The sequence below is a fragment of the Chaetodon trifascialis genome, chromosome 19, assembly GCF_039877785.1.
Source record: "Chaetodon trifascialis isolate fChaTrf1 chromosome 19, fChaTrf1.hap1, whole genome shotgun sequence".
Taxonomy (NCBI): Eukaryota; Metazoa; Chordata; class Actinopteri; order Chaetodontiformes; family Chaetodontidae; genus Chaetodon; species Chaetodon trifascialis.
The window spans coordinates 21,617,854-21,630,885 of record NC_092074.1 but is presented as its reverse complement, the minus strand read 5'-3'; the positions used below and the strand labels follow the sequence as shown (position 1 = coordinate 21,630,885).

Below are 13,032 nucleotides of genomic sequence, written 5' to 3'. Positions count from 1 at the left end.
TGGACAGCTGCCATCAGCACCTCACAAAAATGTACTGAGAAAAGACTGGAAGTCAAAAATATGGAATATGTTTTAAGATATATTTCCATTTTTTAACTGACTTCTGATTTCTGTGAGTTACAGAAACTTTAGGATTGCATATCCTGAATATGGCTTACACATTTTACAACAAAATGTTAAATATATATTTATATTTAGATCTATATAGATAGATATATAGTAGGAATTTTAGTGTCCCTTTGACTTGGTTATTTAAGCACTTTTGGAATTAAAGGATACGGCAGCTCTATTGTTCTTACTGTCAATGAACATCATGAAAAGTCAAAAATCAGTCATTTGTTGGTCCTTCTCTCAGCACTTTCTGACTTCTCATTTTCAAATACACTGAAAGCGGGCTCATTAACACCCTCACCCTCATCCTGACTTTACCTCATCTCATAATTCTTGTCGACGATGAAGAACTGAATGCAGAAAGCATTGGATTTCTCTGACGGACGTCCTGCTCCAGTCGACTGTGTCTCCTCCTGCTGAGATGAAAGTGACAATAACAACAAACATCACAAAGTGCAAGATACCTGCTGTACTACTGGACAGTGAAACATTTGCACTGTTTATATCATGACTGAGTTAACTCATTTAGCAGGGCGACACCACCAAAATGCTTCCTTCTTCATTATCTTTATCCATCTGACAAACACCTGTGCAGAAGTGCAGTCATGTTACCTGCTGTGAATCTGAGGTTTGGATTTTTCCGGGTTCCACTTCATCTGCAGGTTCATCCTGTTTTATCTGTTTGTACAAACCACCGAACTCACTCAACTCGAAGCTGTGCAGCTGTTTTAAATCCACATCAGAAGTGACGCTGATGAACCCGACGGTGACTCCGTCACTCTGGAGAACAAGAACACAAATACGTGTAGTCATGCTCATATTTCCCTCTTAATGTCATGTATGTGTGTAACCCAGGATGAAACAAGATAACAAAATAATAAAATATTTAAAGGACATATTCTGTAGCTTCACAAACAGTTTCAGGCATTTATCAGAGGCCAATCCTCTGGGGCAATGTTTGACGGTTTGTTCTGCGAGTGCTGAACATATTCAGACAAAAAGCCCAAAATGCTTCAGATGTCTGGACACAATATGTTCAGTGAGAGCATTTCTTGGCCAAGCATCAGCTCCTATCTGCCATATGCTGCCACGAACACATGTCAGCCCGAATGGCGGGGAGGGAAGAGAAGATCTGTCGTCTTCCAGGTCCCGAGGGAACAGACCCCAGCGGGGTCCCTGACAGTCAGTCAAAGCATCATCAGTGAGTTGCTATTACATCACTTTCAGACTGGAGCAGTGGATCAGAAATGACTCACATAAGATCAAACAGCCAAAGAGGGACGAGCTGCAGTAATTTTTCTCAATTTAACAGCTTCGCTGGGCGACTGCTCGAAGCCGTTCGGCTAAGATCAAAAATGACATTTGAGTTTACATAAGAAAGAGCCTGAAAGTTGGACCAAACCTCACAAACAGCAGTGTGATTTTCCTCATTCTGTGCCTCAATGAGCTCTGCCAGGAAGTACGGCTGGTGGACTGACAGCAGTTTTTTCTGCTCTACAAATAAGCGCATGATGTCATCGTGATCTTCAACCCTGTAACGTGTAAAAAGAGGACACCATAAAGCTCCACCAATCAATATTTTTTATACCGCACTGAATCAAATGCCTCTCTGTAGCGTGAAAGGGCTCGCTGATGCTGCCGTGCACATTAACAATTATCGCTAACTCGCTAATCACCTGGCTGGGCGGATGTGAAGCCTTGGACAGTGCTCTTGTCTGCTGCAGATGAATGCTAGGCACTGAGGGCCGGGGTCAGTCAGGCGCTGCAGCGGCACAAACATCTCATCCAGAGCTGGCTCTGCACAAACAGCAGTCACAAGGCTCATAAGTCTCTTCAAAGTTACTTTCTGAATAACCGATGAACTTAGCAATGACTCTGAAGCAGTTCTTCACCTAAACCACTGACGTTGGGGCTGACCAGGCAGATGTATTCAAGCTCTGGGACCGCATTAAAGACAGCCCTGCAAAAAGAAGCACAGCAACAAGGGAATTATAGACGCTGCGTTAAGCTTTTAGAATCTGCATTCTGTGGTTCCTCCTAACCAAAGCAACTCAGAGTAACAACAGTTTTCATATTCATGACATTTGGGAGTTGAGCCATGACAGAGCCAAGTTCACCACACCACACAAAGCATCAAATGCACAAACAGGGCTATATTTTGCTCTTCAGATGACTTCTTATGGAATGAGACAAGAGCTGATTGAGACTAAAATGAATATTCAAGATAGGAATACTGCAAAACCCTTGCAAATCACACCAGTTTTATTCGTTTATTTTTTCATACCTCATTATTTCCTTTATGCTTGCTGCGGTGAAATTCGGCTGTGCCACAAAAAGGTGGAGGAAGAGTGTGTTCAAAGGCTGCAGAGGGAAGAACATTTAACTTTAGTTTTCTTGTCATTCTCCAGGTATCAGCTCTCAGCCAGACTGGTTACGCTGGAACCAAAGACTGATGTGATCCTGCACAATAAAAAATAACTCAAACAGTGGCTCTTTGCAGTAAGAATTTCTGACTAATACAGACTGTGCATTGTTCAGCTCTGAAGTGCTTCTGCAGGAAAGGCTCCCAGAGAGTCTGATCCACCAAGCCTCCAACGGGGTGATCAAAGAAGGAAGCGTGGGCTAGAACGTCATCCTTTTCATTGGCCAGCGTCACGGCCAGATTGGCTTTCTCTCTGTATGATTCAGGGAGGCGGAGAGGAAACAAGAACCAGAGAACAATGTTAAGATGACAATACAGCACTTACTCAGTGATTTTTGACAAAAACATGAAAGAACACGATCAGTATATCATCATTACTACGATTACTAGCAAGGCAAGATTTCACTCTGGGAATAAAACATCAAAAAGCCTGTGCAAACATGTCAAACTACTCAAGTAGCATAAATAATCCACCTCTCCGCTATCCTCCTGTATGCTCAAATATTCATGTCATCGTTATACCAAAATATGTTTAAACACACTGTTTTCATGACCATTGAACTAAGAGTCCAGGTGAACCGTGGAGGAGTTGAGCTCCCTGCAGGAATGGTTTGACATGCTTTTCTTCCAGCAAGAAAAATGTGTTTGTAAAGGATCTAATGACCATCTTTTTTGTTTGTTTGTTTGTTTTTGTGCTGCATGCTTAAAACACAAAAAAGGAAAATGGTCTGTCTTACAGGAGATGAATGACATTGACCCTTCCAAACACCGCCCGAGCAGCGGGGCTGATGAGGCTGTCGATGCCCTGCGCATCCGCTGATTCGCTTCTTCTGACGGTCACACTTTCCTCTTGGCCACTGGGTGAAGTTAAAATCCTCATTTTCACCAGCACTGATTTAAACAGAGCGGCACAGAACCATTTCAGTCGTAATACCAACAAAAGGAGCAACTACAACAACAGTAACTACGATGTAAGCTAACATTAATTAAAAAATAAAAAACGCACTAACTAAATGTTAGCCAGCCCAGAGCAGTCACTTACTTACCTATAACAGATTTTCCTTGAATAAACTGCAGCTTTAGTTTAATTGTTGAACTTTCTATTGCGTGAAATTAGAAATAAAATTATGAGTAACGTTAGCGTTAGTTTTCATCGCAGTCTTAGCTAGTTGTCCCAAATTCTGTAACCATAGTGACAGAACGCTGCACCAGGGGTTAATGGGAACTCGCAAGGCATTCTGGGTACTGTCATGGTGACTCGCAGTGGATGGGAACAAAACGTTTCGTTACCTGTTGAAGTTTTGCTGTTGTCGAAACAGTTTAAGTAAGTCTGGTAACTTTCGGATAAACCAGCCATCAAAATGGCTTCCACTGCGGCGGGCAAACAGCGGATACCGAAGGTGGCGAAGGTAAAACCAAACTCGACGAAAAGCCATGAGCTGAATATGGCTAAGCTAATGCTAACATGTAGCGCGACTGCTAAAGTTTAACGGGGGAAGCCTTTCGAGCTTCCGCTTGTGTTCGCTTTTAACAAAGTTCAGATCTTGTCAAAGAATATACATTAAATGGTTATTTTCAGGTGGTACTGTCAGCCTGCTGGAAACCACATGGGCTCGAATAACAGCTAAGCTAACTGAGGCTTGTAACGTTATTAGTCGGTGTTTTTAACCACCTTGCCGCGCTTTGTTTATGTTTCTGCTGAGATGTGTCGACCATTTAAAGTCTGTTAAGCGTTCATGCTGACCCTAATCTGAGGTCCCGTTAACTGATGATTTGTGAGGCTGGTAGCTGTAATGAACTTATCCTCTGCAGTAGAGGGAGAGCAAGTTTCATCAGAGCTTTTGATGGTTTATACGACTGCAGTTGAAGATACATTCAAAGTTCTTGAAAATTTGCTCACTGTCTGACCTTCATGTCTGTATATGGATTACTACAGCAGTTGATTAGGGCTGTTAACTGTATACCTATCCTATGTCTGAACAGGACAACTGATGGAACATTTTGCTAACGAATGGAGCCGCGTGTAAAATGAATTCTTCTTGTGTTTCAGGTGAAGAATAAAGCTCCTGCGGAAGTTCAGATCACAGCCGAGCAGCTGCTGAGAGAAGCCAAAGAGAGGGAGCTTGAACTTCTGCCGCCACCACCAAAACAGAAGATCACTGATGAGGAGGAGCTGAACGATTACAAGCTTAAGAAGAGGAAGGTATGTGCATACCTCTCATTGTCTGCACTGTTTCTATATAAATGTTCAGCACATCAGTTTGCAGAAGTGTAAGATTTGACCTGAACAGCTCAGATTCTCTTTTCTTTCAGGGTTTTGAGGACAACATCAGAAAGAATCGCACTGTCATCAGTAACTGGATAAAATACGCACAATGGGAAGAAAGCCTGAAGGAGATCCAGAGGTATTGTGCCTGGAGCCAGTTAATCATTTTAGTGACTCCAAATATTTCAGTGGTTTTGCCAAGTATGTCATGACAGGAGGGAATTTCTTAATAACAGTGTTCTAGTGACAAACCTGCATCTGTAACCTTTTGAACCACGGCGTCACGCGGTGCATTATTCATTTTGATATTGCAGGTATATTTGGCCAATTCTACACAGTTTCTAGAACAGAATCCATACCAGTCCCAGCGTGTCTCTGTTGGATCGTTTTCCCCTCATCGCTGCTTCCTCTGGTTTCAGGGCTCGTTCCATTTACGAGCGTGCGCTGGACGTCGATCACCGCAACATCACTCTGTGGCTGAAGTATGCCGAGATGGAGATGAAGAGCCGCCAGGTGAACCACGCCCGCAACATCTGGGACAGAGCCATCACCATCCTCCCACGTGTCAACCAGTTCTGGTACGAATGGCGTGTTTCACAATCAGGAAGCTTTTTGCCTGTCTGAGGTTGGACATGTTGTAATATACAAGCCCATGAACCACAGCTCACAACAGTTTGTCCTTCATTTCACGTTTACAGACAGAGTTAGAGGAGTGAACTCTCAAATTGTTGTGTAGATCATTTTAATTGGATGCTGTTGCTAGGAAACAGCTGTTTTGTTGCTTAAAACACGGGAAATGGGATCCTGTGTTTGAAACTTTGAAAAGCTCGATACATGAGTGTGACTGGGAAGTGCGGATGGTGAATCTTTGGTGTGTTTGTAGGCAACTTGTACTTTTTGACACAGCTGTCCAAATATCGACCTCTGCTTTATTTACGTTTGACTTTTTGCCCCGTAAAAGGTACAAGTACACCTACATGGAGGAGATGCTGGGGAACGTCGCCGGCTGCAGGCAGGTGTTTGAGCGCTGGATGGAGTGGGAGCCTGACGAGCAGGCTTGGCACTCCTACATCAACTTTGAGCTGCGCTACAAGGAAGTGGACAAAGCCCGCACCATTTATGAGCATTATATCCTTTCCTTGGTGTTTTCATGTGCTGTGTTGTGAGTATTGAACAGACAATCACTGGATAACATCTGTGGCGGCCTTTGTGTTTTGTAACCTTTGGATGTTCGTCGTGTAAAAGCCCCTTAACTCCGCTGCACTTGTCATGGTTCACCCCGAAGTGAAGAACTGGATCAAGTACGCCCGTTTTGAAGAGAAGCATGGCTACATCGCTCACAGCAGGAAGGTGTACGAGAGGGCGGTGGAGTTCTTCGGAGAGGAACACGTGGAAGAAAACCTCTTTGTGGCCTTTGCCAAGTTTGAGGAGACGCAGAAAGAGGTTTGTGCAGCCGAGCACAGAACAAAACCAACCTGGAAGAGACCGTATGAAGTCAAATGAGAGCCTTCGTTCGCCTTTAAATGAAAATGTTGATGTGTTTGTCTTTAGATTGTGGGACTAGCTTGTCAGTTGTGCTTAGGCATACCAAAACACGTCGAACGGTTGTCTGAAACGTCTCCTCCTTCACAGTTTGAGCGTGTTCGGGTGATCTATAAGTACGCTTTGGATAGAATCCCCAAACACCAGGCACAGGAGCTCTTCAAGTACTACACCATGTTCGAGAAGAAGTTTGGAGACCGGAGGGGGATTGAGGACGTCATCGTCAGCAAACGAAGGTTCCAGTATGAGGAGGAAGTCAAGGTATTTACAGTGGAAACTAGTGTCCGACTTTCCCATAAAAAGCTGCTCTTCATCGCTGACTCACATGAATATAAACAGTATTTAGTTTTCATCAGGTGTTTTCAGGTATAATCTGCTGAGTGGCACAGATTCCTTCAGCTTTACTTTGCTTATCTTTTATTCTATTATTGAGTCCTTCAATCTTATTTTCTTGAGGCAGTTTTAGAAATCAGACAAAAAGGAGATGAAGTCTGGTGTTATTTTCTTTGTAGTAGTGCAGCCGTCTGCCTTTTTCAATGTACCATATTGACCTGAATACAAGAGCCTCCCTTCTCCAGCAGCTGTTTTTGGAGAAAGTCCACGTTCTCTGGCAGCATGAAGCTCTGCAGAGACGCATCTGTGTGTGTGACCAGCAGATGGAAAAGTCACCTCCTGTCCTCGTCACTGATGGTTTTCTGCTTCTTTCAGGCGAACCCGCACAACTACGACGCATGGTTCGATTACCTCCGCCTGGTGGAGAACGACGCCGACCCCGACACGGTGAGGGAGGTTTACGAGAGAGCCATCGCCAACATCCCCCCCATCCAGGAGAAAAGACACTGGAAGCGGTACATCTACCTGTGGATCAACTACGCTCTGTATGAAGAGCTGGAGGTCAAGGTCAGTGTCGACCTGGTCTCGTTATTAACTTGAATTGATCTTTATTTATCTTACAGGCCTCTGCTCATTCAATCTCTCTTAACCAGTCAGCTTTTCTGAGGAATCAACAATAAGCTCTGCTAAGTATGTTGAATACATTTTTCCTTTCTGTCAGGATCCAGAGAGAACGAGGCAGGTGTACCAGGCCTGTCTGGACCTCATCCCACATAAAAAGGTACTTCAGATGTCAGATTTACCTTTTCTTAAATCAGTGCTGAAACTCTGCCGTGTCTCTGTACTAAAACAGAATGCTGATATAGTTGATTTAACAGTTTAAGTCTTGGTACTGTGATGACGAGGTTGTGATCTTTGTATGTCATGTTTCAGTTTACATTTGCAAAGATTTGGCTGCTGTGTGCTCAGTTTGAGATCCGGCAGAAGAACCTGCAGGGAGCCAGAAGGATCATGGTAAGATTCACTAGGACTGATGAGCTTTCAAAATACATGTAAAATTATATTTAGATCAACAGAGAGACCAGGGCAAACAAGAATTTAAGCTGGGCGTAACTTCCTGGTTCGAAGACTCGAAGACAGAGGGTGTCACGAACCCTCTGGCACCAAAGCATCCACTGACTGTTCATCATCCAGTGATGTGCAACTTTTAACTCATTTCTTTGTTGATATTGTTTATTTAAGATTTTTGCACCACTTAACTTATTGTTCAGTCTTTTGTTTTTTTGTCTTTGGTCCTCATTGAGTGCAACGTCTAAACCAGAGTCAGACTCCTTGTATGTGCACGCATACTTGGCCAATAAAGCTGATTCTGATTATTAGAGATTAACCTGCTCTGATATTAGTTATTAAATCCAACACATTGGACCTTTAGCCAGGTAGACTGACTACAAGACAACTGGCACACACTCTAAAACAACATATGAACATATCTGTTCAGATACCTAAAGAGGCAACACTTTCCTGAATATCTGAAGTAAAAACAGGAAACTTTGCAGACACTTTGTGCCGAGTCCAATGTGTGACCTCTGCTCGTCGTCGTGTCTCCTCTCAGGGGATGGCCATTGGTAAATGCCCAAAGAACAAGCTGCTGAAGGGCTACATCGAGCTGGAGCTGCAGCTGCGCGAGTTCGACCGCTGCAGGAAGCTGTATGAGAAATACCTGGAGTTCAGTCCGGAGAACTGCACCACCTGGATCAAGTTCGCAGAGCTGGAGACCATCCTGGGAGACACGGACAGAGCCCGCGGCATCTTCGAGCTCGCCATCGGACAGCCACGACTGGACATGCCAGAGGTACTGATCACAGATTTGTTTGTTCGTCCGTTGTTTCAGGGTGAGGGATTACACTTTGACTGAAATGCTTTTAGTTGTCGACGTCTGTCACTTTCTTTCAGACTCACTCCTTCAGGTTTCCACATGAACAGTTTGTTGTGCTTCACTTCAGAGCGTCTGTGTCTGTTACCTTTTAGGTGCTGTGGAAGTCCTACATTGACTTTGAGATCGAGCAGGAGGAGTTTGGAAACACCAGGAACCTTTACAAAAGGCTGCTGCAGCGCACTCAGCACGTCAAGGTGAGACCTGCACTGAAGCTTTCACCTGGAGAAAATGTTTTCCAAGGAAAGACTTCAGATAATCAGCGTGAAAATCTGATCCTGGTTTCTATAAGAAACCCACCAAACCACGACTCGTCCTCTTCCTCCCGTGCAGGTTTGGATCAGCTACGCCAAGTTCGAGCTGTCCATCGACAGCTCCGACCGGCTGCAGAGGTGCCGGCAGATCTTCGAGGAGGCCAACAAGAGCCTGAGGAGCTGCGAGGAGAAGGAGGAGCGGCTGATGCTGCTCGAGTCCTGGAGCGACTTCGAGAAGGAGTTCGGCTCCGACGGCACCATGGAGAGAGTCAGGAAGCTGCTGCCCGAGAAGGTGAAGAAGAGGAGGAAGCTGACGGCCGAGGATGGGGTAAGAACCGGATGTTTACATTTTTTCACTCTTCTGTCGCCAGCGGCACTCGGCCACAGACGTTCATCACAATCTCTTCTGGTTGTTTCAGTCGGACGCAGGCTGGGAGGAGTACTACGACTACATCTTCCCAGAGGACGCCGCCAACCAGCCCAACCTCAAACTGCTGGCCATGGCAAAGATGTGGAAGAGGCAGCAGGTGATGGAGAACGACGTCCCCGAAAAAGCTCCAGAAGACGAGGAGACGACGTCGGCGCCCTCCGAACCTGCGGCTCCTCCCGAAGAGCTGCCTGAAAACGACTCCAACAGAAACATGCCGGCTGAAGCAGAGCAGGAGAAGACGTACGACGATCGAGACGACGACAGCAGCAGCAGCAGCAGTGAGAGTGACAGTAATGATGAAGATGATGGAGAGAAGGAGCCGAAACAAAGCAAGAGCGAAGACGGAGATAAAGATTAGAATCCCCGCTGAGGAAGGCGAGGGGAGCGATGCTCGTCCTGGACTTACTTTTCTACTGATACTTTTCTTATAACAAAAACAAAAGCAGCTCATGAGCAGTCTTTAATGTGCGACCATGTTTCCTCTGTGCCATTACACACACATCAATTCAAACTCGCCTGCTGTCTTTATTTCTAAGTGAAATCTTAATTTAGAATTTACAGGATATGAAACCGAACGCGTACTCGACCCTTTAGGAAATTAAAATTTGTACAATGGGTGGCTCTCTGACTAATCACTGAGGAGTGGGAAGCAGTCGCTGACAGTTTAACTATGTACAACGTCACTGAGCAGGACTGTAATTACGCAGAATTCACATGTGATCATCAGGATGCAGAGAGCCACGGTCTACTGTTATTCGATGTCCTCCGGTCTGACGGGATGTGGCAGCGGGATGATCGACTTCTTCTCCGTGTCTCTGGACAGAGCTTTCCTCATATCTGCAGGAAAGAAAGAATAAACCCAGTTTGAGCTTTGGAGGAACAGCGCCCTCTTCTGTCCTGTGTTGTAAAAAACATGCTGCACAGAGTTTAATAAAGTGGTAAATTAAAGCCATTAAACGCGTCAGTTCATTGAATACAGCAAAATATTAAAGCACATCGTTGATCCATGCAGGCAGGTTTGGTTTATTTGTCAGGTTTTCTGAAGCCCAGATACAATGAAGGGGAGAAAAATGTCATCTGTGCTGCTAAGAGCTTTAACAATCACAAGAAACCTCAACAGCAACTTGCAGGAACATGACACTTACAATCCACAGAACCGTGTCAGTTTCCATAGAGATGAAAAGTGTTGATAGTGTGTTTTCTCATGCAGACAAACAGCGACGCTGTTTCCTAGAAAGTCATGTTGGTGTTGAATTTTTAATGCTTTGAGCAGCACAAACAGTTTCACTCACCTCCATTGTATTAAGTCAGCAGAAATCTAAGACCAACATCTTAAAACCCCTGAGAAATAAAACCAAGTATCTGCAGGAACGATGCCATGAAAGTGAAGATTTTTTTTCTAATTTGAGTGAACTAACCCTTTAAATGCTGAACATCTAGATTCAAGATATTAACTGTAGTTTCCCCAAAACGCTCTGCAGAGTGTAGACTTGTGGAAATGCCAGCATGGCTAGTCTGAACGTCTGCAGCCCTGAGCAGCATTTTTTAATCACACGTCACAGGATCCTATTCATGATCTTTATATTTCATTAGTTTTTGGTCCTTTCAGGTTTCAGTTTAAACAGCTTAGGTACCTGAAGGCACCACAGTGGCAAAGACTTTTCAAACCTTTCAACTACATTAACACTCAGAGGTGGCTGAGCAAAAATAACACTGAGCTCAGTGTGTGAACCAAACCAAGCAGGCTAGTTGCAGTGCGCTGAATTTAATCTGAAAACGGATGTAAATCCTGTATTTTTTCCGTTATCTGGCTCCAGTTTCTCTCACCGTATGCATCTTCATCTGGCTCTCCATTGCTGGCTGAGTAATACTCGATCACCGTCCTGTAGACGCTGTAGCCCAGACGTTTATACATGTTCACCGCAACTTGGTTGGAGACTCGCACGAAGAGGTCCACGAAGAATCCGCCTTTCCTACAACACAACACGACATTGAACACCTCCGTGACGGCGGTCCAGTGCGGGTCGTGTGCTGTGTGATGGCACCAACCTCTCTGAGATTTCCTCCAACATCTCCATGAGTTTGGCGGCGAGGCCGAGTCTTCTGAACTCGGGGGCCACGGACAGGGCGGTGACGTGACCGTGCCACTCCTCCCGAGCCACAGATCCCTCCGCCTTCCCCATGACTGTACAAAAAAATGAGTCAGCCGTGAGGTCAGAGGTCAGAGAGCCTCGTGAGCTTTACTGAGGCTTTATTTTACACAACCAAACCACAGAGACATATGATGATGAAGTGAACTGTGGGGCACTTTGACTAAGTTGACAGTCCATTGTGAATCCATTCATTGTTAAAAAATGTGTTGTCTAACTCTTGTTCATGGCATCTCTTGATTTCATCGTGTTTATCAAGCTTTTCTCGTAAAGAACACTCTCACTGACCACTCAACCATCTAGAGGAAACTTACTGTAGCCCATCAGTTCACCACCAGGAGCCTCAGCAACGATGAAGTACTCCGGCCAGTGAGCCAGGTACTGGAGGTAGAAAGGGATCCCATACTGGAGGTCAAAGGTCAAAGAAAACTACACACTTGTGACACATAAAGCACAGTAATATAGATACACAACAGACAGACAACAAATGCAATTAATAAACAACTGCTTATAAATTAAATATCATCAGCTGAAATATACCAGATCAAGAGAAGGAGAGATTTATAAGATATATTCACGATATGAAAGCTAACTACATATGAAAAGACACACTAAGGTTAGCTAGCTAACTTTCATCTTAAAATGAAGGATACAGTTTCTGTCAAAGGGTCCAGGTTGCTGTGGGACAAAACAGAAACATCAGGATTCATGCTTTCTCGGTTATATGTTTTTATACGTTTTTCGCGAACACTGGCGTCAACGTCTAAACAACTTGTCTGAACTGTTAGCTAACCTCCTAGCTAGGTTAGCTAGCCAAGAGGAGATGCTAGGTTAGCTACCTAGCTCGGATAAGTAGGCACAGATTCTAGTTTTTACGGAAATGACAGATCGTTGACTGATCAAATTAGCGCCGATTTTTCCGGAGGATGCTAATGATTCACAGACAGATTCAGTCAAGCATTAATAAATATGCTTTTTGTGGAAAACAACAGGATTACTAAATTTTCTAGTTTTTTCAAAGGAGGGATAGCATTCTTTCCAGCAAGCCCATCTGAAGTCACACTGGTTAGCCTGCTAATGCTGCTGGGCACCAAATACGGGATGTGCAGACAAGTTTGCCAAACAAACACAGGACAGCTGGTTCGTGAGTATAACACATATAACACAACTCAAGATTTCACTCACATATTGTTGAATTTAAATAAATCATCGCAGGTAAACGGTCTTAATGTTGTCATCTTGGCTTGGTGCTCTGTGTCCTTTCACCTCATAGACAAAAACAGAGATCCACTTACTTTAAAAGGCAAAAGGAAAAAGAGTAGCGCCCCTTGCTGGAACGGAGGTACTGCATTTCTAAAGTAACGTTAGGAACAAATATGTGTTTTTGTTTTTGTTTTTGTTTTTGTTTTTGTTTTTGTTTTTGTTTTTGTTTTTGTTTTTGTTGGGCCTGTTCTGAGTATTTTTAGGTTGTGGTTTTTTTTTTGAGATATAGTTAATCTTTTATTTTTATTGAAGGAGGCAAAAGTCAAGAGATCAATAACACTGATAAAGTGTCTGGAGGTGGATATGAATTTCATGACAATGCATCCGA

The 13,032-nt window shown here is 44.1% G+C and overlaps 3 protein-coding genes across 3 annotated transcripts in view; 1 reads left to right on the top strand and 2 right to left on the bottom strand.

Annotated features, from left to right (window-relative positions):
• cfap61 (cilia and flagella associated protein 61) overlaps positions 1-3,646 on the bottom strand; it is a 28,708-nt gene extending 25,062 nt beyond the window's left edge. Inside the window, exons 1-9 of the mRNA XM_070987624.1 lie at positions 3,580-3,646; positions 3,271-3,424; positions 2,636-2,786; positions 2,396-2,472; positions 2,004-2,071; positions 1,788-1,908; positions 1,514-1,643; positions 724-891; positions 430-527 (exon numbers count right to left, since the gene is read on the bottom strand). Coding sequence (XP_070843725.1) covers positions 430-527; positions 724-891; positions 1,514-1,643; positions 1,788-1,908; positions 2,004-2,071; positions 2,396-2,472; positions 2,636-2,786; positions 3,271-3,413 — 956 coding nt within the window. The 5' untranslated portion in view covers positions 3,414-3,424; positions 3,580-3,646. The remainder of the gene's footprint in view (positions 1-429; positions 528-723; positions 892-1,513; positions 1,644-1,787; positions 1,909-2,003; positions 2,072-2,395; positions 2,473-2,635; positions 2,787-3,270; positions 3,425-3,579) is intronic.
• A 122-nt stretch (positions 3,647-3,768) lies between these two features.
• Positions 3,769-9,795, top strand: crnkl1 (crooked neck pre-mRNA splicing factor 1). The gene is made up of 14 exons (XM_070987502.1): positions 3,769-3,942; positions 4,584-4,736; positions 4,847-4,938; positions 5,219-5,377; positions 5,761-5,927; positions 6,064-6,242; positions 6,432-6,602; positions 7,050-7,241; positions 7,396-7,455; positions 7,608-7,688; positions 8,287-8,526; positions 8,703-8,804; positions 8,941-9,189; positions 9,281-9,795. The coding sequence occupies exons 1-14, from the start codon at positions 3,895-3,897 to the stop codon at positions 9,647-9,649; spliced, it is 2,262 nt and encodes a 753-aa protein (XP_070843603.1). The 5' UTR covers positions 3,769-3,894; the 3' UTR covers positions 9,650-9,795.
• Position 9,796: 1 nt separating this feature from the next.
• naa20 (N-alpha-acetyltransferase 20, NatB catalytic subunit) lies at positions 9,797-12,724 on the bottom strand. Its single transcript, XM_070987503.1, has 6 exons — positions 12,627-12,724; positions 12,095-12,119; positions 11,756-11,846; positions 11,341-11,476; positions 11,119-11,264; positions 9,797-10,128 (listed from the first exon to the last, which is right to left on the bottom strand). The coding sequence occupies exons 1-6, from the start codon at positions 12,677-12,679 to the stop codon at positions 10,043-10,045; spliced, it is 537 nt and encodes a 178-aa protein (XP_070843604.1). The 5' UTR covers positions 12,680-12,724; the 3' UTR covers positions 9,797-10,042.
• Between the last annotated feature and the right edge of the window lie 308 nt (positions 12,725-13,032).